This window comes from Petromyzon marinus, chromosome 84 (genome assembly GCF_048934315.1).
Source record: "Petromyzon marinus isolate PM22_M1 ecotype Great Lakes invasive population chromosome 84, UKy_Petmar_22M1.pri1.0, whole genome shotgun sequence".
Taxonomy (NCBI): domain Eukaryota; kingdom Metazoa; phylum Chordata; class Hyperoartia; order Petromyzontiformes; family Petromyzontidae; genus Petromyzon; species Petromyzon marinus.
In genome coordinates, this window is record NC_133749.1 from 1491819 (window position 1) to 1519237 (window position 27419).

General features: G+C 55.1%; 1 protein-coding gene across 1 annotated transcript in view; it reads left to right on the top strand.

The window, feature by feature from the left end:
* Positions 1 to 27419, top strand: part of MVP (major vault protein) — a 71322-nt gene that overhangs the window by 40789 nt on the left and 3114 nt on the right. Inside the window, 12 exon segments of the mRNA XM_076057712.1 lie at positions 3307 to 3561; positions 9152 to 9218; positions 9221 to 9276; positions 9899 to 10060; positions 12055 to 12156; positions 12158 to 12348; positions 12933 to 13160; positions 14687 to 14801; positions 19320 to 19531; positions 20484 to 20600; positions 20994 to 21120; positions 26397 to 26585. Coding sequence (XP_075913827.1) covers positions 3307 to 3561; positions 9152 to 9218; positions 9221 to 9276; positions 9899 to 10060; positions 12055 to 12156; positions 12158 to 12348; positions 12933 to 13160; positions 14687 to 14801; positions 19320 to 19531; positions 20484 to 20600; positions 20994 to 21120; positions 26397 to 26585 — 1821 coding nt within the window.

Here is a 27419-nt window from a genome sequence, read left to right on the forward strand (position 1 = left end):
CACCACCCACCACCACCACTCACCACCACTCACCACCACCACACTCACCACCACTCACCACCACTCACCACCACCACACTCACCACCACTCACCACCACCACCACAATCACCACCACTCGCCACCACCACTCACAATCACCACCACTCACCACCACTCACCACCACCACACTCACCACCACACACCACCACCACTCACCACCACTCACCACCACCACCACCACTCACCACCACTCACCATCACCACACTCACCACCACCACTCACCACCACTCACCACCACCACTCACCACCACACTCACCACCACTCACCACCACCACACTCACCACCACTCACCACCACTCACCACCACCACACTCACCACCACTCACCACCACTCACCACCACCACACTCACCACCACTCACCACCACCACCACACTCACCACCACTCGCCACCACCACTCACCACCACCACCACTCACCACCACTCACCACCACCACACTCACCACCACTCACCAGCACACTCACCACCACCACTCACCACCACCACTCACCACACCACACACCACCACCACCACTCACCACACCACTCACCACCACTTACCACCACTCACCACCACTCACCACCACTCACCACCACACACCACCACCACTCACCACCACCACACTCACCACACTCACCACCACTCACCACCACACTCACCACCACCACTCACCACCACTCACCACCACCACCACCACTCACCACCACTCACCATCACCACACTCACCACCACACTCACCACCACCACTCACCACCACTCACCACCACCACTCACCACCACCACTCACCACCACACTCACCACCACTCACCACCACTCACCACCACCACTCACCACCACACTCACCACCACACACCACCACCACCACTCACCACCACCACACTCACCACCACTCACCACCACCACTCACCACCACTCACCACCACACACCACCACACACCACCACCACACACCACCACCACACTCACCACCACTCACCAACACTCACCACCACCACTCATCACCACCACCACACTCACCACCACTCACCACCACCACACCACCACCACTCACCACCACTCACCACCACTCACCACCACCACTCACCACCACTCGCCCACCACCACCACCACTCACCACCACCACACTCACCACCACTCACTACCACACTCACCACCACTCACCACCACCACCACTCACCACCACCACTCACCACCACACTCACCACCACTCACCACCACCACTCACCACCACACAACACCACCACACACCACACTCACCACCACACTCACCACCACTCACCACCACACACCACCACCACCACTCACCACCACCACACTCACCACACTCACCACCACCACTAACCACCACCACTAACCACCACACACCACCACACACCACCACTCACCACCACCACCACACTCACCACCACCCACCAACCACCACCACCACTACACTCACCACCACTCACCACCACTCACCACCACCACTCACCACCACACTCACCACCACTCACCACCACCCCCACTACACTCACCACCACCACCACCACTCACCCCCCCCACACTCACCACCACTCACCACCACACTCACCACACTCACCACCACCACTCACCACCACTCACCACCACCACTCACCACCACTCGCCACCACCACCAACACTCACCACCACCACACTCACCACCACTCACCACCACACTCACCACCACTCACCACCACCACCACTCACCACCACCACTCACCACCACACTCACCACCACTCACCACCACCACTCACCACCACACAACACCACCACACACCACACTCACCACCACTCACCACCACACACCACCACCACCACCACTCACCACCACCACACTCACCACACTCACCACCACTCACCACCACCACTAACCACCACACACCACCACACACCACCACTCACCACCACCACCACACTCACCACCACCCACCACCACCACCACCACTACACTCACCACCACTCACCACCACTCACCACCACTCACCACCACCACTCACCACCACACTCACCACCACTCACCACCACCCCCACTACACTCACCACCACCACCACTCACCCCCCCACACTCACCACCACTCACCACCACACTCACCACCACCACACTCACCACCACTCACCACCACCACCACCACACTCACCACCACCACTCACCACCACTCACCACCACTCACCACCACACACCACCACCACACACCACCACCACACTCACCACCACTCACCAACACTCACCACCACCACTCATCACCACCACCACACTCACCACCACTCACCACCACACACCACCACACACCACCACCACTCACCACCACTCACCACCACTCACCACCACCACTCACCACCACTCGCCACCACCACCACACTCACCACCACCACCACACTCACCACCACTCACCACCACACTCACCACCACTCACCACCACCACCACTCACCACCACACTCACCACCACCACCCCCACCACCACACACCACCACCACTCACCACCACTCACCACCACACTCACCACCACCACACTCACCACCACTCACCACCACTCACCACCACACTCACCACCACCACACTCACCACCACTCACCACCACTCACCACCACCACACTCACCACCACTCACCACCACCACCACACTCACCACCACTCGCCACCACCACTCACCACCACCACCACTAACCACCACCACTCATCACCACACTCGCCACCACTCACCACCACACACCACCACCACTCACCACCACCACTAACCACCACACTCGCCACCACTCACCACACTCACCACCACTCACCACCACTCACCATCACTCACCACCACTAACCACCACCACTCATCACCACACTCACCACCACTCGCCACCACCACACTCGCCACCACTCACCACACACCACCACCACTCACCACCACTCACCACCACTCACCACCACACTCACCACCACACTCACCACCACCACACTCGCCACCACTCACCACCACTCACCACCACTCACCACCACTCACCACCACCACCACACACCACCACACACCACCACCACTCACCACCACCACTCACCACCACTCACCACCACCACACTCACCACCACTCACCACCACACTCACACCACTCACCACCACCACACTCACCACCACCACCACTCACCACCACCCACACTCACTCACCACCACCCCCACCACACACACCCCACACACACACCCCCCACCCCCACCCCCACCCCCACCCCCCACCCCCCACCCCCACCCCCACCACCCCCCCACCCCCCCCACCCCCCACCCCCACCCCCCACCCCCCACAGAAAGCTCTCCACGTGCGAGCCACTCGCTCCTTCACCTCGGCGGAGGCTGGGGCCGGGCCCTCTGGGACGGCACGGCGCTGTGGTGAGGAGTGGCTCGTGAGCTGTGCCCAGACGGACAGTTTCATCCCTGGCGTGCACGAGGAGGTGGTGAGCGAGGTGGACATCACCACGCTCACACGGCGACAGTATTGTGTCCTCGTCAACCCCGTCGGGAGGGACGGAAAACCACAGCTGGGCCACAAGCTGCTGGTCAAGGTTACTCGCTCACTAGCTCGCTCGCTCGCTCACTTACTCACTCGCTCACTCGCTCACTCACTCACTCACCCGCTCGCTCGTTCCCTCACTACCTCGCTCACTCACTTACTCACTCACTCACTCGCTCACTCACTCACTCATCCGCTCACTCACTCACTCAGTAGCTCACTCACTCACTCGCTCACTCACTCACTCGCTCACTCACCCGCTCGCTCGTTCGCTCACTAGCTCGCTCACTCACCCGCTCACTCGTTCGCTCACTAGCTCGCTCACTCACTTACTCACTCACTCGCCCACCCGCTCGCTCACTAACGTACTCACTCACTCACTTATCCGCTCGCCGGTTCACTCACTCACTCGCTCACTCACTTACTCACTCAATAGCTCGCTCGCTCACCCGCTAGCTCACTCGCCGGTTCACTCACTTACTCACTCACTCACTCACTTGCTCACTTACTCACTCACTCACTCGCTCACTCACTTACTCACTCACTCACTCGCTCACTCACTCACTCACTCACTCGCTCACTCGCTCGCTCACTCGCTCACTCACTCACTCACTCACTCGCTCACTTACTCACTCGCTCGCTCACTCGCTCACTCACTCACTCACTCACCCGCTCACTCACTCACTCACCACTCACTCACTCACTCGTTCACTCACTCAGTAGCTCACTCACTCACTCGCTCACTCACTCACTCACTTGCTCACTCACTCGCTCGCTCGCTCACTCACTCACTCACTCGCTCGCTCACTCACTCGCTCGCTCACTCACTCACTCACTCGCTCACTCACTCACCCACCCACTCACTCGCTCACTCACTCACTTATTCACTCACTCGCTCACTCAGTCACTCACTCAGTCACTCACTCAGTTACTTACTCACTCACTCACTTGCTCACTCACTTGCTCACTCACTCGCTCACTCACTCACTCACTCGCTCGCTCACTCGCTCACTCACTCACTCACTCGCTCGCTCGCTCACTCACTCACTCGCTAACTCACCCACTCACTTGCTCACTCGCTCACTCACTCACCCACTCACTCACTCACTCGCTCACTCACTCACTCACTTGCTCACTCACTCACTCACACACTCACTCACTCACTCACTCGCTCACTCACTCACTCACTCGCTCGCTCGCTCAATCACTCACTAGCTCACTCACTCACTCACTTGCTCGCTCACTCACTCACTCACTCGCTCACTCACTCACTCGCTGACTCATTCAGTTGCTCGCTCACTCACTCACTCACTCGCTCACTCGCTCACTCACTCACTCACCCACCCACCCACTCACTCGCTCACTCACTCACTCACTCACCCACTCACTCACTCGCCCACTCACTCACTCACCCACCCACTCACTCACTCACTAGCTCACTCACTCGCTCACCCACTCACTCACTCACTCACTTGCTCACTCACTCACACACTCACTCACTTGCTCGCTCGATCACTCGCTCACTCACTCACTCGCTCACTCACTCACTCACTTGCTCACTCACTCGCTCACCCACTCACTCACTCACTCGCTCACTCACTCACTCACTCGCTCACTCACTCACTCGCTCACTCACTCACTCACTTGCTCACTCACTCGCTCACCCACTCACTCACTCACTCGCTCACTCACTCACTCGCTCACTCACTCACTCACTTGCTCACTCACTCGCTCACTCACTCACACACTCACTCACTTGCTCGCTCGCTCACTCGCTCACTCACTCACTCGCTCACTCACTCACTCACTTGCTCACTCACTCGCTCACCCACTCACTCACTCACTCGCTCACTCACTCACTCACTCGCTCACTCACTCACTCACTTGCTCGCTCGCTAACTCACTCACAATGTCGTTGTAGTTTACAATGTTGTTGTTGTTTACAATGTTGTTGGTGTTATTTACAATGTTGTTGTTGTTGTTTACAATGTTGTTGTTGTTGTTTACAATGTTGTTGTTGTTGTTGTTGTTGTTTACAATGTTGTTGTTGTTGTTGTTTACAATGTTGTTGTTGTTTACAATGTTGTTGTTGTTGTTTACAATGTTGTTGTTGTTTACAATGTTGTTGGTGTTGTTGTTGTTTACAATGTTGTTGTTGTTGTTTACAATGTTGTTGGTGTTGTTGGTGTTTACAATGTTGTTGTTGTTGTTTACAATGTTGTTGTTGTTGTTTACAATGTTGTTGTTGTTTGTTGTTGTTTACAATGTTGTTGTTTACAATGTTGTTGTTGTTTACAATGTTGTTGTTGTTTACAATGTTGTTGTTGTTTACAATGTTGTTGTTGTTTACAATGTTGTTGTTGTTGTTGTTGTTTACAATGTTGTTGTTGTTTACAATGTTGTTGTTGTTGTTTACAATGTTGTTGTTGTTGTTTACAATGTTGTTGTTGTTGTTTACAATGTTGTTGTTTGTTTACAATGTTGTTGTTGTTGTTTACAATTTTGTTTGTTGTTGTTTACAATGTTGTTGTTTACAATGTTGTTGTTGTTGTTTACAATGTTGTTGTTTACAATGTTGTTGTTTACAATGTTGTTGTTGTTGTTTACAATGTTGTTGTTGTTGTTTACAATGTTGTTGTTGTTGTTTACAATGTTGTTGTTGTTGTTTACAATGTTGTTGTTGTTGTTTACAATGTTGTTGTTGTTGTTTACAATGTTGTTGTTGTTGTTTACAATGTTGTTGTTGTTGTTGTTTACAATGTTGTTGTTGTTGTTGTTTACAATGTTGTTGTTGTTGTTGTTTACAATGTTGTTGTTGTTGTTGTTTACAATGTTGTTGTTGTTGTTTACAATGTTGTTGTTGTTGTTGTTTACAATGTTGTTGGTGTTGTTGTTTACAATGTTGTTGGACCCTCCCCTGTTATGTTGTTGTTGTTGTTTACAATGTTGTTGTTGTTGTTGTTTACAATGTTGTTGTTGTTGTTGTTTACAATGTTGTTGTTGTTGTTGTTTACAATGTTGTTGTTGTTGTTTACAATGTTGTTGTTGTTGTTTACAATGTTGTTGGTGTTGTTGTTTACAATGTTGTTGGTGTTGTTGTTTACAATGTTGTTGGTGTTGTTGTTTACAATGTTGTTGTTGTTGTTTACAATGTTGTTGTTGTTGTTTACAATGTTGTTGTTGTTTACAATGTTGTTGTTTACAATGTTGTTGGTGTTTGTTGTTGTTGTTGTTTACAATGTTGTTGGTGTTGTTGTTTACATGTTGTTGTTGTTGTTTACAATGTTGTTGTTGTTTACAATGTTGTTGTTGTTGTTTACAATGTTGTTGTTGTTGTTTACAATGTTGTTGTTGTTGTTTACAATGTTGTTGTTGTTGTTTACAATGTTGTGGTTGTTGTTGTTGTTTACAATGTTGTGGTTGTTGTTGTTGTTGTTTACAATGTTGTTGTTGTTGTTTACAATGTTGTTGTTGTTGTTGTTTACAATGTTGTTGTTGTTGTTGTTTACAATGTTGTTGTTGTTTACAATGTTGTTGGTGTTGTTGTTTACAATGTTGTTGGTGTTGTTGTTTACAATGTTGTTGTTGTTGTTTACATTGTTGTTGTTTACAATGTTGTTGTTGTTGTTTACAATGTTGTTGTTGTTGTTTACAATGTTGTTGTTTACAATGTTGTTGTTGTTTACAATGTTGTTGTTGTTGTTTACAATGTTGTTGTTGTTGTTTACAATGTTGTTGTTGTTGTTTACAATGTTGTTTGTTGTTGTTTACAATGTTGTTGTTGTTGTTTACAATGTTGTTGTTGTTGTTTACAATGTTGTTGTTGTTGTTTACAATGTTGTTGTTGTTGTTTACAATGTTGTTGGTGTTGTTGTTGTTTACAATGTTGTTGTTGTTTACAATGTTGTTGTTGTTGTTTACAATGTTGTTGTTGTTTACAATGTTGTTGTTTACAATGTTGTTGGTGTTTGTTGTTGTTGTTGTTTACAATGTTGTTGGTGTTTGTTGTTGTTGTTGTTTACAATGTTGTTGTTGTTGTTTACAATGTTGTTGTTGTTGTTTACAATGTTGTTGTTGTTGTTTACAATGTTGTTGTTGTTGTTTACAATGTTGTTGTTGTTTACAATGTTGTTGTTGTTTACAATGTTGTGGTTGTTGTTTACAATGTTGTTGTTGTTGTTTACAATGTTGTTGTTGTTGTTTACAATGTTGTTGTTGTTGTTTACAATGTTGTTGTTGTTGTTTACAATGTTGTTGTTGTTGTTTACAATGTTGTTGTTGTTGTTTACAATGTTGTTGTTGTTGTTTACAATGTTGTTGTTGTTTACAATGTTGTGGTTGTTGTTTACAATGTTGTTGTTGTTGTTGTTTACAATGTTGTTGTTGTTGTTGTTTACAATGTTGGTGTTGTTGTTGTTTACAATGTTGGTGTTGTTGTTGTTTACAATGTTGTTGTTGTTGTTGTTTACAATGTTGTTGTTGTTGTTTACAATGTTGTTGTTGTTGTTTACAATGTTGTTGTTGTTGTTTACAATGTTGTGGTTGTTGTTTACAATGTTGTGGTTGTTGTTTACAATGTTGTTGTTGTTGTTGTTTACAATGTTGTTGTTGTTTACAATGTTGTTGTTGTTGTTTACAATGTTGTTGTTGTTGTTTACAATGTTGTTGTTGTTTACAATGTTGTTGGTGTTGTTTACAATGTTGTTGTTGTTGTTTACAATGTTGTTGTTGTTGTTTACAATGTTGTTATTGTAGTTTACAATGTTGTTGTTGTTGTTGTTTACAATGTTGTTGTTGTTGTTTACAATGTTGTTGTTGTTTACAATGTTGTTGTTGTTGTTTACATGTTGTTGTTGTTGTTGTTTACAATGTTGTTGTTGTTGTTGTTTACAATGTTGTTGTTGTTTACAATGTTGTTGTTGTTGTTTACAATGTTGTTGTTGTTGTTGTTTACAATGTTGTTGTTGTTGTTTACAATGTTGTTGTTGTTGTTTACATGTTGTTGTTGTTTACAATGTTGTTGTTGTTTACAATGTTGTTGTTGTTTACAATGTTGTTGTTGTTGTTTACAATGTTGTTGGTGTTGTTGTTTACAATGTTGTTGGTGTTGTTGTTTACAATGTTGTTGGTGTTGTTTACAATGTTGTTGTTGTTGTTTACAATGTTGTTGTTGTAGTTTACAATGTTGTTGTTGTTGTTTACAATGTTGTTGTTGTTGTTTACAATGTTGTTGTTGTTGTTTACAATGTTGTTGTTGTTTACAATGTTGTTGTTGTTGTTTACAATGTTGTTGTTGTTGTTTACAATGTTGTTGTTGTTGTTTACAATGTTGTTGTTGTTGTTTACAATGTTGTTGTTGTTTACAATGTTGTTGGTGTTTGTTGTTGTTGTTTACAATGTTGTTGGTGTTGTTTACATTGTTGTTGTTGTTTACATTGTTGTTGTTGTTTACAATGTTGTTGTTGTTGTTTACAATGTTGTTGTTTACAATGTTGTTGTTGTTGTTTACAATGTTGTTGTTGTTGTTTACAATGTTGTTGTTGTTTACAATGTTGTTGTTGTTTACAATGTTGTTGTTGTTGTTGTTTACAATGTTGTTGTTGTTGTTGTTTACAATGTTGTTGTTGTTGTTGCTGCCACAGGGAGAGAAGTCGTTCTTCCTGCAGCCCGGGGAGTGGCTGGAGAATGGAATCCAGGAAGTTTACATCCTGGGGAGGAGGAGGGATTAGTTCTGACCGCTAGGGAAGCGTTCACCCTTACTGACGAGGTGAGTCAGTGAAGAGGTGAGTCAGTGAAGAGGTGAGTGAGTGAGTGAAGAGGTGAGTGAGTGAGTCAGTGAGTGAAGAGGTGAGTGAGTGAGTCAGTGAGTGAGTGAAGAGGTGAGTAAGTGAGTGAGTGAAGAATGTGAGTACACACACTCTCACTGACGAGGTGAGTCAGTGAGTGAAGAGGTGAGTCAGTGAAGAGGTGAGTCAGTGAGTGCATGAGTGAGTGAAGAGGTGAGTAAACACTCTCACTGAGGAGGTGTGTGAGTGATGGGGTGAGTGAAGAGGTGAGTACACACTCACACACACCCCTCGTCAGTGAGTGTGTGTGTGTACTCACTGACGAGGTGACAGAGTGTCACACCCCCACCCCCTCCCTCCCCCTCTCTCCTCCCCCCCCACCACTACCCCCCCACCACCACCCCCCACCACTACCCCCCACCACTACCCCCCACTACCCCCCACAGTCAGGCGACGTGTTGGAGGAGCGACGTGCGGGGGACCGCTGGATGATCCGTGGGCCGCTGGAATACGTTCCGCCTGTGACGACCTCCTCCCTGTCCCTTCCCCCCACCACCACCACCCCCCCACCACCCCCCCACTACCCCCCACTACCCCCCACAGTCAGGCGACGTGGTGGAGGAGCGACGTGCGGGGGACCGCTGGATGATCCGTGGGCCGCTGGAATACGTTCCGCCCGTGCAGGTGGAGGTGGTGGCCCGGCGCCACTCCATCCCCATGGACGACAACGAGGGCATCTACGTCAGGGACATCAAGAGCGGGAAGGTGAGTGCGGATATCGGGGGTTGTGAGCTCGGCGGATGTCGGGGGTTGTGAGCTCGGCGGATGTCGGGGGTTGTGAGCTCGGCGGATGTCGGGGGTTGTGAGCTCGGCGGTTGTCGGGGGTTGTGAGCTCGGCGGTTGTCGGGGGTTGAGTTTGGCGGATGTCGGGGGTTGAGTTTGGCGGATGTCGGGGGTTGAGTTTGGCGGATGTCGGGGTTGAGTTTGGCGGATGTCGGGGTTGTGAGCTCGGCGGTTATCGGGGGTTGAGTTTGGCGGATATCGGGGTTGAGTTTAACGGATATCGGGGTGTGCCCCTCTACCCCAGGTGCGTGCGGTGTGTGGCCAGACCTACATGCTGACGCAGGACGAGGCTGAGCTCGGCGGTTATCGGGGTTGAGTTTGGCGGATATCGGGGTTGAGTTTGGCGGATATCGGGGGTTGAGTTTGGCGGGATATCGGGGTCGAGTTTAACGGTTATCGGGGTTGAGTTTAACGGATATCGGGGTTGATCTTGGCGGATATCGGGATGTGCCCCTCCCCTACCCCCCCAGGTGCGTGCGGTGTGTGGCCAGACCTACATGCTGACGCAGGACGAGGCTGAGCTCGGCGGATATCGGGGTTGAGTTTGGCGGATATCGGGGTTGAGTTTGGCGGATATCGGGGTCGAGTTTGGCGGATATCGGGGTTGAGTTTAACGGATATCGGGGTGTGCTCCCCCAGGTGCGTGCGGTGTGTGGCCAGACCTACATGCTGACGCAGGACGAGGCGGAGCTCGGCGGATATCGGGGTTGAGTTTGGCGGATATCGGGGTTGAGTTTGGCGGATATCGGGGTCGAGTTTGGCGGATATCGGGGTTGAGTTTAACGGATATCGGGGTGTGCTCCCCCAGGTGCGTGCGGTGTGTGGCCAGACCTACATGCTGACGCAGGACGAGGCTGAGCTCGGCGGATATCGGGGTTGAGTTTGGCGGATATCGGGGTTGAGTTTGGCGGATATCGGGGTTGAGTTTGGCGGATATCGGGGTTGAGTTTGGCGGATATCGGGGTTGAGTTTGGCGGATATCGGGGTTGAGTTTGGCGGATATCGGGGTTGATCTTGGCGGATATCGGGGTTGATCTTGGCGGATATCGGGGTTGAGTTTGGCGGATATAGGGGTTGAGTTTGGCGGATATCGGGGTTGAGTTTGGTGGATATCGGGGTCGAGTTTAACGGATATCGGGGTGTGCCCCCCTACCCCAGGTGCGTGCGGTGTGTGGCCAGACCTACATGCTGACGCAGGACGAGGCTGAGCTCGGCGGTTATCGGGGTTGAGTTTGGCGGATATCGGGGTCGAGTTTAACGGTTATCGGGGTTGAGTTTAACGGATATCGGGGTTGAGTTTGGCGGATATCGGGGTTGAGTTTAACGGATATCGGGGTGTGCCCCTACCCCAGGTGCGTGCGGTGTGTGGCCAGACCTACATGCTGACGCAGGACGAGGCTGAGCTCGGCGGTTATCGGGGTTGAGTTTGGCGGATATCGGGGTCGAGTTTGGCGGATATCGGGGTTGGGTTTGGCGGATATCGGGGTTGAGTTTTACGGATATCGGGGTTGAGTTTGGCGGATGTCGGGGTTGAGTTTGGCGGATATCGGGGTTGAGTTTGGCGGATATCGGGGTCGAGTTTAACGGTTATCGGGGTTGAGTTTAACGGATATCGGGGTTGAGTTTGGCGGATATCGGGGTCGAGTTTAACGGATATCGGGGTGTGCCCCTATCCCAGGTGCGTGCGGTGTGTGGCCAGACCTACATGCTGACGCAGGACGAGGCTGAGCTCGGCGGTTATCGGGGTTGAGTTTGGCGGATATCGGGGTTGAGTTTGGCGGATATCGGGGTTGAGTTTGGCGGATATCGGGGTTGAGTTTGGCGGATGTCGGGGTTGAGTTTGGCGGATATCGGGGTCGAGTTTAACGGTTATCGGGGTCGAGTTTAACGGATATCGGGGTGTGCCCCTGCCCCAGGTGCGTGCGGTGTGTGGCCAGACCTACATGCTGACGCAGGACGAGGAGCTGTGGGAGAAGTCGTTGCCACCCAACGTGGAGTCGTTGCTCACGTGGTCCCGGGGACCCCCTCTCACAGCGGGGGGAGCGGCCCCCCCCCCACCTCGGTGGTGGTGGGGGGGGGGTTGGTGGGGGGGTTGGTGGGGGGGTGGTGGTGGGTGGTGGGGCACAGAGGGACCGCACCCGAGTGGTCACCTACAGCGTCCCACACAACGCCGCTGTGCAGGTCTACGACTACAAGGAGAAGCGGGCTCGGTGAGGGGGGGGGGGGGGGTTGGAGAGGGGGGGTGGGGGAGGGGCTAGGGGGGGTGGGGGAGGGGCTAAGGGGGGTTGGTGGTGGTGGTGTGGGGGGGGAGTGGGGGTTGGAGAGGGGGGGGCTAGAGAGGGGGGGGCTAGGGGGGGGGTTGGTGGGGGGGGGTTGGAGAGGGGGGGGCTAGAGTGGGGGGGCTAGAGTGGGGGGGGCTAGAGTGGGGGGGCTAGAGTGGGGGGGGCTAGGGTGGGGGGGGCTAGGGTGGGGGGGCTGGGGTGGGGGGGGCTGGGGTGGGGGGGGCTGGGGTGGGGGGGGCTGGGGTGGGGGGGGCTGGGGTGGGGGGGGGCTGGGGTGGGGGGGGCTGGGGTGGGGGGGGCTAGGGTGGGGGGGGCTGGGGTGGGGGGGGCTGGGGTGGGGGGGGCTGGGGTGGGGGGGTGGGGTGGGGGGGGCTAGGGTGGGGGGGGCTGGGGTGGGGGTTGTCGTTTGGCCCCTAGATGTTGCAGCTGAGCCCCGATACAAGCAGCTCACTGACGCTCCCCCCCTCCCCCCCCCTCCCCCCCTCCCCCCGCCCCCCCCCCCCGCCCCCCAGGGTGGTGTTTGGGCCCGAGATGGTCCGCCTGGACCCCGACGAACACTTCACCGTGCTGTCTCTCTCGGGGGACAAGCCCAAGCGTCCGCACGTCACCCGCTCGCTGTGCCTGCTCCTGGGCCCAGACTTCTGTAGCGACGTCATCACCGTGGAGACCGCCGACCACGCACGCCTACAGCTGCAGCTCTCCTACAACTGGTGGGGGGAGTGGTGGTGGTGGGGGGAGTGGTGGGGGGGGGGAGTGAGTGGTGGTGGGGGGAGGTAGAAGGGGCGTCAGTAGGTCGGTCGCTCGGTTCAGTCGGCGGATTGGTCGGTGGGCCGAATGGTCGCTCGGGCCCGTTCACTCACAGGGGGAGGCGGCTCGGCTCGCTCGCCGCACCGCTCGGCTCGCTCACTCACCGTACCGCTCACCGCACCGCTCGCTCACCGCACCGCTCGCTCACCGCTCGCTCACCGTACCGCTCGCTCACCGCACCGCTCGCTCACCGCTCGCTCACCGTACCGCTCGCTCACCGCACCGCTCGCTCACCGCACCGCTCGCTCGCTCACCGCACCGCTCGCTCGCTCACCGCACCGCTCGCTCGCTCACCGCACCGCTCGCTCGCTCACCGCACCGCTCGCTCACCGCTCGCTCACCGCTCGCTCACTGCTCGCTCACTCACCACTCACCGCTCACTCACTCACCGCTCGCTCGCTCACCGCTCGCTCACCGTACCGCTCGCTCACCGCACCGCACCGCTCACCGCACCGCTCGCTCGCCGTACCGCTCGCTCACCGCACCGCTCGCTCACCGCACCGCTCGCTCACCGTACCACTCGCTCACTGTACCACTCGCTCACCGCACCGTTCGCTCACCGTACCACTCGCTCACCGTACCGCTCGCTCACCGTACCGCTCGCTCACCGTACCGCTCACTCACCGTACCGCTCGCTCACCGTACCGCTCGCTCACCGCACCGCTCACTCACCGTACCGCTCGCTCACCGCACCGCTCACTCACCGTACCGCTCGCTCACTCACCGCTCGCTCACCGCACCGCTCGCTCACCGCACCGCTCGCTCACCGCACCGCTCGCTCACCGCACCGCTCGCTCACCGCACCGCTCGCTCACCGCACCGCTCGCTCGCTCACCGTACCGCTCGCTCACCGCACCGCTCGCTCGCTCACCGCTCGCTCACCGCACCGCTCGCTCACCGTACCGCTCGCTCACCGTACTGCTCGCTCACTGCACCGCTCGCTCGCCGCTCGCTCGCTCACCGCTCGCTCGCTCACCGCAACACTCACTCACCGCTCGCTCACCGCTCGCTCACTGCTCGCTCACTCACCGCTCACCGCTCGCTCACTCACCGCAACGCTCGCTCACCGCACCACTCGCTCACCGCACCGCTCGCTCACCGCTCGCTCACCGCAACACTCACTCACCGCTCGCTCACCGTACCACTCGCTCACCGCTCGCTCACCGCACCGCTCGCTCACTGTACCACTCGCTCACCGCTCGCTCACCGCTCCCTCACCGCACCACTCGCTCACCGCACCACTCGCTCGCTCACCGCACCGCTTGCTCACCGCTCGCTCACTCGCTCACTGCACCACTCGCTCACCGTTCGCTCACCACACCCCCCTCTCTCTCTCTCTCACCGGCTTGGCCGTTTCGGCGCAAGGCACTTTGAGAGGGCGTCCCTGACCACCGGCTCCACCGCTCCGGCACCGGCGGCGAGGGGGAGGGGGGGAGGGGGGGGAGGGGGGGGCCCCCAGCGAGGCCTCCCTGCGACTCTTCTCAGTGCCCGACTTTGTGGGCGACGCCTGCAAGGCCGTGGCCTCACGAGTGCGAGGATCCGTGGCCTCCGTGCAGTTTGACGACTTCCACAAGGTCGGTGGGGGGGGGGGGGAGGGAGGGAGGGGAGGGGGAGGGGGGTGGAGGGGTGGAGGGGGGGGTGAGGGAGTGGGAGGGGCGGTGGAGGGGGGGGTGGAGGTGGAGGGGGTGGGAGGGGAGGGGAGGGAGGGGGGTGGAGGTGGAGGGGGGGGTGAGGGGGAGTTGGGGTGGGAGGGAGGGGGGGGGTGGAGGAGGGGGGTGAGGGGGAGGGGCGATGGAAGGGGGGAATGAGGGGGGGGTGTAGGGGGAGGGGGGTGGGGAGGGGGCGGTGATTGTGACTCATCATCACCATTGTGAATCATCATCACCATTGTGAATCATCATCACCATTGTGAATCATCATCACCATTGTGAATCATCATCACCATTGTGAATCATCATCATCACCATTGTGAATCATCATCACCACCATTGTGCATCATCATCACCACCATTGTGCATCATCATCATCATCATTGTCCATCATCATCATCATTGTCCATCATCATCATCATTGTGAATCATCATCACCATTGTGCATCATCATCATCATTGTCCATCATCACCATCATTGTGAATCATCATCACCACCATTGTGCATCATCATCATCATTGTGAATCATCATCATCACCATTGTGCATCATCATCACCATTGTGCATCATCATCACCATTGTGAATCATCATCATCATCATCATTGTGAATCATCATCACCACCATTGTGCATCATCATCATCATTGTGAATCATCATCACCATTGTGCATCATCATCATCATTGTGAATCATCATCATCACCATTGTGGCATCATCATCACCATTGTGCATCATCATCACCATTGTGCATCACCATCATTGTGCATCGCCATCTCTCACCATCTCTCACCATCTCTCGCCATCTCTCACCATCTCTCACCATCTCTCACCATCTCTCGCCATCTCTCACCACTCTCACCATCTCTCACCATCTCTCGCCACCTCTCGCACCTCTCGCCATCTCTCGCCATCTCTCACCATCTCTCACCATCTCTCACCATCTCTCACCATCTCTCACCACCTCTCGCCATCTCTCACCATCTCTCACCATCTCTCACCATCTCTCACCATCTCTCACCATCTCTCACCATCTCTCGCCATCTCTCGCCATCTCTCGCCACCTCTCGCACCTTCTCTCACCATCTCTCACCATCTCTCGCCATCTCTCGCCATCTCTCGCCACCTCTCGCCATCTCTCGCCATCTCTCACCATCTCTCACCATCTCTCACCATCTCTCACCATCTCTCGCCATCTCTCGCCATCTCTCACCATCTCTCACCATCTCTCGCCATCTCTCGCCATTCTCGCCATCTCTCACCATCTCTCACCATCTCTCGCCATCTCTCGCCATCTCTCACCATCTCTCGCCATCTCTCACCAATCTCTCACCATCTATCACCATCTATCACCATAATTGTACATCATCACCATCTCTCACCATCTCTCGCCATCTCTCGCCATCTCTCGCCATCTCTCGCCATCTCTCACCATCTCTCACCATCTCTCACCATCTCTCGCCATCTCTCACCATCTCTCGCCATCTCTCACCAGCTCTCACCATCTATCACCATCTATCACCATAATTGTACAACATCACCATCCTCTCACCATCTCTCGCCATCTCTCACCATCTCTCGCCATCTCTCGCCATCTCTCACCATCTCTCACCATCTCTCACCATCTCTCACCATCTCTCACCATCTATCACCATAATTGTACATCATCACCATCTCTCGCCATCTCTCGCCATCTCTCGCCATCTCTCGCCATCTCTCGCCATCTCTCACCATCTCTCACCACCTCTCACCATCTCTCACCATCTCTCACCATCTCTCACCACCTCTCACCATCTCTCGCCATCTCTCGCCATCTCTCGCCATCTCTCGCCATCTCTCACCATCTCTCACCATCTCTCACCATCTTTCACCACCTCTCACCATCTCTCGCCATCTCTCACCATCTCTCACCATCTCTCACCATCTCTCGCCATCTCTCGCCATCTCTCACCATCTCTCACCATCTCTCACCATCTCTCACCATCTCTACCTATCTCTCGCCATCTCTCACCATCTCTCACCATCTCTCACCATCTCTCACCATCTCTCACCACCTCTCACCATCTCTCACCATCTCTCACCATCTCTCACCATCTCTCACCATCTCTCACCATGTCTCGCCATCTCTCGCCATCTCTCGCCATCTCTCGCCATCTCTCACCATCTCTCACCATCTCTCACCATGTCTCGCCATCTCTCGCCATCTCTCACCATCTCTCACCATCTCTCGCCATCTCTCGCCATCTCTCGCCATCTCTCGCCATCTCTCACCATCTCTCACCATCTCTCGCCATCTCTCACCATCTATCACCATAATTGTACATCATCACCATCTCTCACCATCTCTCGCCATCTCTCTCCATCTCTCACCATCTCTCACCATCTCTCACCATCTATCACCATCTATCACCATAATTGTACATCATCACCATCTCTCACCATCTATCACCATCTATCACCATAATTGTACATCATCACCATCTCTCACCATCTCTCGCCATCTCTCGCCATCTCTCACCATCTCTCACCATCTCTCACCATCTATCACCATCTATCACCATAATTGTACATCATCACCATCTCTCACCATCTCTCACCATCTCTCGCCATCTCTCGCCATCTCTCGCCATCTCTCACCATCTCTCGCCATCTCTCGCCATCTCTCGCCATCTCTCACCATCTCTCACCATCTCTCACCATCTCTCACCATCTCTCGCCATCTCTCGCCATCTCTCGCCATCTCTCGCCATCTCTCGCCATCTCTCGCCATCTCTCGCCATCTCTCGCCATCTCTCACCATCTATCACCATCTATCACCATAATTGTACATCATCACCATCTCTCACCATCTCTCACCATCTCTCGCCATCTCTCGCCATCGCTCGCCATCTCTCACCATCTCTCACCATCTCTCACCATCTCTCACCATCTCTCACCATCTATCACCATAATTGTACATCATCACCATCTCTCACCATCTCTCGCCATCTCTCGCCATCTCTCACCATCTCTCACCATCTCTCACCATCTCTCACCATCTCTCACCATCTCTCACCATCTATCACCATAATTGTACATCATCACCATCTCTCGCCATCTCTCGCCATCTCTCACCATCTCTCGCCATCTCTCACCATCTCTCACCACCTCTCACCATCTCTCACCATCTCTCACCACCTCTCGCCATCTCTCGCCATCTCTCGCCATCTCTCACCATCTCTCACCATCTCTCGCCACCTCTCGCCATCTCTCGCCATCTCTCGCCATCTCTCACCATCTCTCACCATCTCTCGCCATCTCTCGCCATCTCTCGCCATCTCTCACCATCTCTCGCCATCTCTCGCCCTCTCTCGCCATCTCTCACCATCTCCCCCAACTCTCACCATCTCTCGCCATCTCTCACCATCTCTCCCATCCTCTCGCCATCTCTCGCCATCTCTCGCCATCTCTCGCCATCTCTCGCCATCTCTCACCATCTCTCGCCATCTCTCACCATCTCTCACCATCTCTCACCACCTCTCACCATCTCTCACCATCTATCACCCTCTCTCACCATCTCTCGCCATCTCTCGCCACCTCTCGCCATCTCTCACCACCTCTCACCACCTCTCACCATTCCACCATCTCTCACCATCTCTCACCATCTCTCACCATCTCTCACCATCTCTCGCCATCTCTCGCCATCTCTCACCATCTCTCACCATCTCTCACCACCTCTCACCATCTCTCACCATCTCTCACCACCTCTCACCATCTCTCACCATCTCTCACCACCTCTCACCATCTCTCACCACCTCTCACCATCTCTCACCATCTCTCACCATCTCTCACCATCTACTCACCATCTCTCGCCAGCTCTCACCATCTCTCACCATCTCTCACCACCTCTCACCATCTCTCATCATCTCTCACCATCTCTCGCCATCTCTCACCACCTCTCACCATCTCTCACCATCTCTCACCATCTCTCACCATCTCTCACCATCATCTCTCACCATCTCTCACCATCTCTCACCATCTCTCACCACCTCTCACCATCTCTCACCATCTCTCACCACCTCTCACCATCTCTCACCATCTCTCACCACCTCTCACCATCTCTCACCATCTCTCACCACCTCTCACCATCTCTCACCACCTCTCACCATCTCTCACCATCTCTCACCATCTCTCACCATCTACTCACCATCTCTCGCCATCTCTCACCATCTCTCACCATCTCTCACCACCTCTCACCATCTCTCATCATCTCTCACCATCTCTCGCCATCTCTCACCACCTCTCACCATCTCTCACCATCTCTCACCATCTCTCACCATCTCTCACCATCATCTCTCACCATCTCTCACCATCTCTCACCATCTCTCACCACCTCTCACCATCTCTCACCATCTCTCACCTTCACCACCACCACCACCACCCACCCACCCTACCCCCCAACACAGAACTCGAGCAAGATCATCCGCACGTCTGTGTTTGGGCTGGACGAGTCCCTGCGGGTCCGCCCTCAGCTGCGCTTCCCGCAGAACGGCCTTGTCATCAGCAGCGTCGACGTGCAGGGCGTTGAGCCCGTGGACCAGCGCACTCGCGACGCTCTGCAGAAGAGCGTCCAGCTGGCCATCGAGATCACCACCAACTCGCAGGAAGCCACCGCGCGGTAGGGCGGTGGGAGAGACACGGGGAGGAGGAGGGAGAGACACGGGGAGGGAGAGGGGAGACACGGGGAAGGGGGAGACATGGGGGGGAGAGACACGGGGGTGAGACACGGAGGGGGAGACACGGGGTGAGAGACACGGGGGGTGAGACACGGGGGGTGAGACACGGGGTGAGAGACACGGAGGAGAGGGAGACACGGAGGGTGAGACACGGGAGAGACACGGGGTGAGAGACACGGGGGAGAGGGAGACATGGAGGGTGAGACACGGGGGAGACACGGGGGAGGGTGAGACACGGGGTGAGAGACACGGGGTGAGAGACACGGGGGGTGAGACACGGGGTGAGAGACACGGGGTGAGAGACACGGGGGAGAGTGAGACACGGGGGGGAGACACGGAGGGGGAGACACGGGGTGAGAGACACGGGGTGAGAGACACGGGGGTGAGAGACACGGGGTGAGAGACACGGAGGAGAGGGAGACACGGAGGGGGAGACACGGGGGTGAGACACACGGGGAGGGAGAGGGGAGACACGGGGGGGAGACACGGAGGGGGAGACACGGGGTGAGAGACACGCGGGGTGAGAGACACGGAGGAGGGGGAGACACGTGGTGAGAGACATGGAGGGGGGAGACACGGGGGGTGAGAGACACGGGGTGAGAGACACGGGGTGAGAGACACGGGGGAGAGGGAGACACGGAGGGGGGGACACGGGGGGTGAGACACGTGGTGAGAGACACGGGAGGGAGACACGGGGAGGGGGGGGGGAGACACGGAGGGGGAGACACAGGGGTTGGAGATGCGGGGGGGGAGAGACAACGGAGGGACTCAACACTCCCTACATCTCACCACGTGTCTCCACCCCACGTGTCTCCACCCCACGTGTCTCCTCCCCCCCCCCCGTGTCTCCCCCCCCGTGTCCCCCCCCCGTGTCCCCCCCCCCCTCCCCCCCAGGCACGAGGCTGAGCGTCTGGAGCAGGAGGCCCGTGGACGTTTGGAGCGGCAGCGAATCAGCGACCAGGCGGAGGCTGAGAAGGCGCGGAAGGAGCTGTTACAGCTGCAGGCCTACAGGTGGGGGCGGGGGGGGGGGGGGGGGGGGCGAGGTGGGGGGGGGGAGGTGGGGGGGGGTGGGGGGGGAGGTGGGGGGCGAGGTGGGGGGCGAGGTGGAAGGGGGGGGCACGGGGGTTGGTGGAGAGATGGGTGGGGGTGTTACTTATTGTTGTTGTTTATTGTTGTTGTTGTTTATTGTTGTTGTTGTTTATTGTTGTTGTTGTTTATTGTTGTTGTTGTTTATTGTTGTTGTTGTTGTTTATTGTTGTTGTTGTTTATTGTTGTTTATTGTTGTTGTTGTTTATTGTGGTTGTTTATTGTTGTTGTTGTTTATTGTTGTTGTTGTTTATTGTTGTTGTTTATTGTTGTTGTTGTTTATTGTTGTTGTTTATTGTTGTTGTTGTTGTGCTACAGCGCTGCGGTTGAGAGCACAGGCGAGGCGAAGGCTGAGGCGATGTCGAGGGCCGAGTCTGCGAGGATTGAAGGCGAAGCCTCCGTGGAGCAGGCCAAGCTCAGGGCGGAGGCGGCCATCATCGACGCCGTACGCCGCTCACTCACCGCTCGCTCACCACTCACTCACCACTCGCTCACCACTACCACTCGCTCACCGCTCGCTCACCACTACCACTCGCTCACCACTCGCTCACCACTACCACTCGCTCACCGCTCGCTCACCACTACCACTCGCTCACCACTCGCTCACCACTACCACTCACTCACCGCTCGCTCACCACTACCACTCGCTCACCACTCGCTCACCACTACCACTCGCTCACCGCTCGCTCACCGCTCACTCACCACTACCACTCACTCACTCACCACTCGCTCACCACTACCACTCGCTCACCACTCACTCACCACTACCACTCACTCACCACTCGCTCACCACTACCACTCACTCACCGCTCACTCACTCACCACTCACTCACCACTCGCTCACTCACTCGCTCACCACTCACTCACTCACTCACCACTCGCTCACCACTCACCACTCACTCACTCACTCACCACTCGCTCACCACTACCACTCGCTCACTCACCACTCACCGCTCACTCACCACTCACTCACTCACCCACCACTCACTCACCACTCACTCACTCACCCACCGCTCACTCACCGCTCGCTCACCACTCACTCACTCACTCACCCACCGCTCACTCACCGCTCGCTCACCACTCGCTCACTCACTCACCACTCACTCACCCACCACTCACTCACCGCTCACTCACTCACTCACCGCTCACTCACTCACCGCTCGCTCACCACTCGCTCACCACTCGCTCACAACTCGCTCACCACTACCACTCGCTCACCACTCGCTCACCACTCGCTCACAACTCGCTCACCACTACCACTCGCTCACCACTCGCTCACCACTACCACTCACTCACCACTCGCTCACCACTCACTCGCTCACCACTCGTTCACCGCTCGCTCACCACTCGCTCAGCACTCACTCGCCACTCGCTCGCCACTCGCTCGCCACTCACCACTCGCTCACCACTCGCTCACCACTCGCTCGCTCACCACTCGCTCACCACTCGCTCACCACTCGCTCACCACTCACCACTCGCTCACCACTCGCTCACCACTCACCACTCGCTCGCTTGCTCACCACTCGTTCACCACTCGCTCACCGCTCGCTCGCTCACCACTCGCTCACCACTCACCACTCGCTCACCACTCGCTCACCACTCACTCACTCACCGCTCGCTCACCGCTCGCTCGCTCACCACTCGCTCACCACTCGCTCACCACTCGCTCACCACTCGCTCACCACTCACTCGCTCACCGCTCGCTCGCTCACCACTCGCTCACCACTCACTCGCTCACCGCTCGCTCACCACTCACCACTCGCTCACCACTCGCTCACCACTCACTCACTCACCGCTCGCTCACCGCTCGCTCGCTCACCACTCGCTCACCACTCACCACTCGCTCACCACTCACCACTCGCTCACCACTCGCTCACCGCTCGCTCACCACTCACTCGCTCACCGCTCGCTCACCACTCACCACTCGCTCACCACTCGCTCACCACTCACTCACCACTCTCAACTCGCTCACCGCTCGCTCACCACTCACTCACCGCTCGCTCCTTGCACGGCGCGCGGGCGTAGGCCCCGAAGCCTCCCCCCGGCCCTAACGCCCGGCCCGCGGCTCGGAAACGCCGACAAAATTCGGCATTCGAGCGCCCTCTCTGTCACCAAATCTCCCTCGCTGTCACCAAATCTCCCTCGCTGTCACCAAATCTCCCTCTCTGTCACCAAATCTCCCTCGCTGTCACCAAATCTCCCTCGCTGTCACCAAATCTCCCTCGCTGTCACCAAATCTCCCTCGCTGTCACCAAATCTCCCTCGCTGTCACCAAATCTCCCTCGCTGTCACCAAATCTCCCTCGCTGTCACCAAATCTCCCTCGCTGTCACCAAATCTCCCTCGCTGTCACCAAATCTCCCTCGCTGTCACCAAATCTCCCTCGCTGTCACCAAATCTCCCTCGCTGTCACCAAATCTCCCTCGCTGTCACCAAATCTCCCTCGCTGTCACCAAATCTCCCTCGCTGTCACCAAATCTCCCTCGCTGTCACCAAATCTCCCTCGCTGTCACCAAATCTCCCTCGCTGTCACCAAATCTCCCTCGCTGTCACCAAATCTCCCTCGCTGTCACCAAATCTCCCTCGCTGTCACCAAATCTCCCTCGCTGTCACCAAATCTCCCTCGCTGTCACCAAATCTCCCTCGCTGTCACCAAATCTCCCTCGCTGTCACCAAATCTCCCTCGCTGTCACCAAATCTCCCTCGCTGTCACCAAATCTCCCTCGCTGTCACCAAATCTCCCTCGCTGTCACCAAATCTCCCTCGCTGTCACCAAATCTCCCTCGCTGTCACCAAATCTCCCTCGCTGTCACCAAATCTCCCTCGCTGTCACCAAATCTCCCTCGCTGTCACCAAATCTCCCTCGCTGTCACCAAATCTCCCTCGCTGTCACCAAATCTCCCTCGCTGTCACCAAATCTCCCTCGCTGTCACCAAATCTCCCTCGCTGTCACCAAATCTCCCTCGCTGTCACCAAATCTCCCTCGCTGTCACCAAATCTCCCTCGCTGTCACCAAATCTCCCTCGCTGTCACCAAATCTCCCTCGCTGTCACCAAATCTCCCTCGCTGTCACCAAATCTCCCTCGCTGTCACCAAATCTCCCTCGCTGTCACCAAATCTCCCTCGCTGTCACCAAATCTCCCTCGCTGTCACCAAATCTCCCTCTCTGTCACCAAATCTCCCTCGCTGTCACCAAATCTCCCTCTCTGTCACCAAATCTCCCTCTCTGTCACCAAATCTCCCTCGCTGTCACCAAATCTCCCTCGCTGTCACCAAATCTCCCTCGCTGTCACCAAATCTCCCTCAGCTGTCACCAAATCTCCCTCGCTGTCACCAAATCTCCCTCTCTGTCACCAAATCTCCCTCGCTGTCACCAAATCTCCCTCGCTGTCACCAAATCTCCCTCGCTGTCACCAAATCTCCCTCGCTGTCACCAAATCTCCCTCGCTGTCACCAAATCTCCCTCGCTGTCACCAAATCTCCCTCTCTGTCACCAAATCTCCCTCTCTGTCACCAAATCTCCCTCGCTGTCACCAAATCTCCCTCGCTGTCACCAAATCTCCCTCTCTGTCACCAAATCTCCCTCGCTGTCACCAAATCTCCCTCGCTGTCACCAAATCTCCCTCTCTGTCACCAAATCTCCCTCGCTGTCACCAAATCTCCCTCGCTGTCACCAAATCTCCCTCGCTGTCACCAAATCTCCCTCGCTGTCACCAAATCTCCCTCGCTGTCACCAAATCTCCCTCGCTGTCACCAAATCTCCCTCGCTGTCACCAAATCTCCCTCGCTGTCACCAAATCTCCCTCGCTGTCACCAAATCTCCCTCGCTGTCACCGAATCTCCCTCGCTGTCACCGAATCTCCCTCGCTGTCACCGAATCTCCCTCGCTGTCACCGAATCTCCCTCGCTGTCACCGAATCTCCCTCGCTGTCACCGAATCTCCCTCGCTGTCACCGAATCTCCCTCGCTGTCACCAAATCTCCCTCAGCTGTCACCAAATCTCCCTCGCTGTCACCAAATCTCCCTCGCTGTCACCAAATCTCCCTCGCTGTCACCAAATCTCCCTCGCTGTCACCAAATCTCTCTCGCTGTCACCAAATATCCCTCTCTGTCACCAAATCTCCCTCTCTGTCACCAAATCTCCCTCGCTGTCACCAAATCTCCCTCGCTGTCACCAAATCTCCCTCTCTGTCACCAAATCTCCCTCGCTGTCACCAAATCTCCCTCGCTGTCACCAAATCTCCCTCGCTGTCACCGAATCTCCCTCGCTGTCACCGAATCTCCCTCGCTGTCACCGAATCTCCCTCGCTGTCACCGAATCTCCCTCGCTGTCACCGAATCTCCCTCGCTGTCACCGAATCTCCCTCAGCTGTCACCAAATCTCCCTCGCTGTCACCAAATCTCCCTCGCTGTCACCAAATCTCCCTCGCTGTCACCAAATCTCCCTCGCTGTCACCAAATCTCCCTCGCTGTCACCAAATCTCCCTCGCTGTCACCAAATCTCCCTCGCTGTCACCAAATCTCCCTCTCTGTCACCAAATCTCCCTCTCTGTCACCAAATCTCCCTCGCTGTCACCAAATCTCCCTCGCTGTCACCAAATCTCCCTCGCTGTCACCAAATCTCCCTCGCTGTCACCAAATCTCCCTCTCTGTCACCAAATCTCCCTCGCTGTCACCAAATCTCCCTCGCTGTCACCAAATCTCCCTCTCTGTCACCAAATCTCCCTCGCTGTCACCAAATCTCCCTCGCTGTCACCAAATCTCCCTCAGCTGTCACCAAATCTCCCTCGCTGTCACCGAATCTCCCTCGCTGTCACCAAATCTCCCTCGCTGTCACCAAATCTCCCTCGCTGTCACCAAATCTCCCTCGCTGTCACCAAATCTCCCTCTCTGTCACCAAATCTCCCTCGCTGTCACCAAATCTCCCTCGCTGTCACCAAATCTCCCTCGCTGTCACCAAATCTCCCTCGCTGTCACCAAATCTCCCTCGCTGTCACCAAATCTCCCTCGCTGTCACCAAATCTCCCTCGCTGTCACCAAATCTCCCTCGCTGTCACCAAATCTCCCTCGCTGTCACCAAATCTCCCTCGCTGTCACCAAATCTCCCTCGCTGTCACCGAATCTCCCTCGCTGTCACCGAATCTCCCTCGCTGTCACCGAATCTCCCTCGCTGTCACCGAATCTCCCTCGCTGTCACCGAATCTCCCTCGCTGTCACCGAATCTCCCTCTCTGTCACCAAATCTCCCTCTCTGTCACCAAATCTCCCTCGCTGTCACCAAATCTCCCTCGCTGTCACCAAATCTCCCTCTCTGTCACCAAATCTCCCTCTCTGTCACCAAATCTCCCTCGCTGTCACCAAATCTCCCTCGCTGTCACCAAATCTCCCTCTCTGTCACCAAATCTCCCTCGCTGTCACCAAATCTCCCTCGCTGTCACCAAATCTCCCTCTCTGTCACCAAATCTCCCTCGCTGTCACCAAATCTCCCTCGCTGTCACCAAATCTCCCTCGCTGTCACCAAATCTCCCTCGCTGTCACCAAATCTCCCTCGCTGTCACCAAATCTCCCTCTCTGTCACCAAATCTCCCTCAGCTGTCACCAAATCTCCCTCAGCTGTCACCAAATCTCCCTCAGCTGTCACCAAATCTCCCTCAGCTGTCACCAAATCTCCCTCAGCTGTCACCAAATCTCCCTCAGCTGTCACCAAATCCCCTCTTCGCCAGGCCTCGGAGCTGGACCGCCTCCGCAAGGCGCGTGAGGCCGAGCTGGAGTTCATGCGTGTCAGGGACGAGCTGGAGATCGCCCGCGCAAGGGCCCTGGCAGCCATCGAGGTTCAGAAGTTCCAGGACTCGGTGCAGGCCCTCGGCACGGAGACCATCAGGGCCATCGCCACGGCCGGGCCGGACGCGCAGGTGAGTTGTTGGCGTGGTGAGGGTGGTGAGCGAAGGTGGGGGGGGTGAGCGAGGGGGTGGGGGGGGGGGCGGGGGGGGGGGGTGAGCGGTGGTGCAGCGGATCAGCGCATCGCCGAGTTCAATTCCCGTTGGAGGCCAACGTCACCGGTACCCGGGGGCCCTCCCCTAGGTCGGGCCAATTGGCAAGGGTTTTGCCGGCGGCGGGCGTTTGCGACCGCTTTTCTATTCAGGTTTCCCGCTGATGCCCAAAACAACTACAACAACAACAACAGCAACAACCCTCCAAGGCCCTCTACCGTGTCGTTTAACAAGACTGTCTTTCGCGCGGCTGGCATTTCATCGGGACCGATGGTACCGGCCGCCCTAGGCCATAATCTCGTTGGCGTTATCCGGGGAGCCTCCCGTTTTGTTTAGCTTGCTAGGTTTCAGTTGAACACGTGGGGCAGGCTTTCGCGACCGATATTATTCGTGAAGAAAGGTGGTCTTTTGGGTTAGACCGCGTCATTTATGGATGTGTCGTAAACCCTCCACCACCCGACGTGGCCAGTCGGCGAAATATGAAGCGTCGCGTTGACACGAGAGGAAATTAGTTCACTACTTTATTAGCCCCGCACACCGGTGGTGTTGTCGAAGAGCGAATCCGCAACATTTACAGCTTGAGTAGTACTGTGACGTTTCGCTGGTCATTGCATCCAGCGAATTTGCCCGATGATGCTGGGGATAGTAAATAGGTTTTTACCCTTTTAACTGGCACGAAAAACTGACAACTTTATTCAAGGCGTCGTGTCTGCAATGACCACAACACAAGCAGTCAAAATGCAAACAAAAAAGACA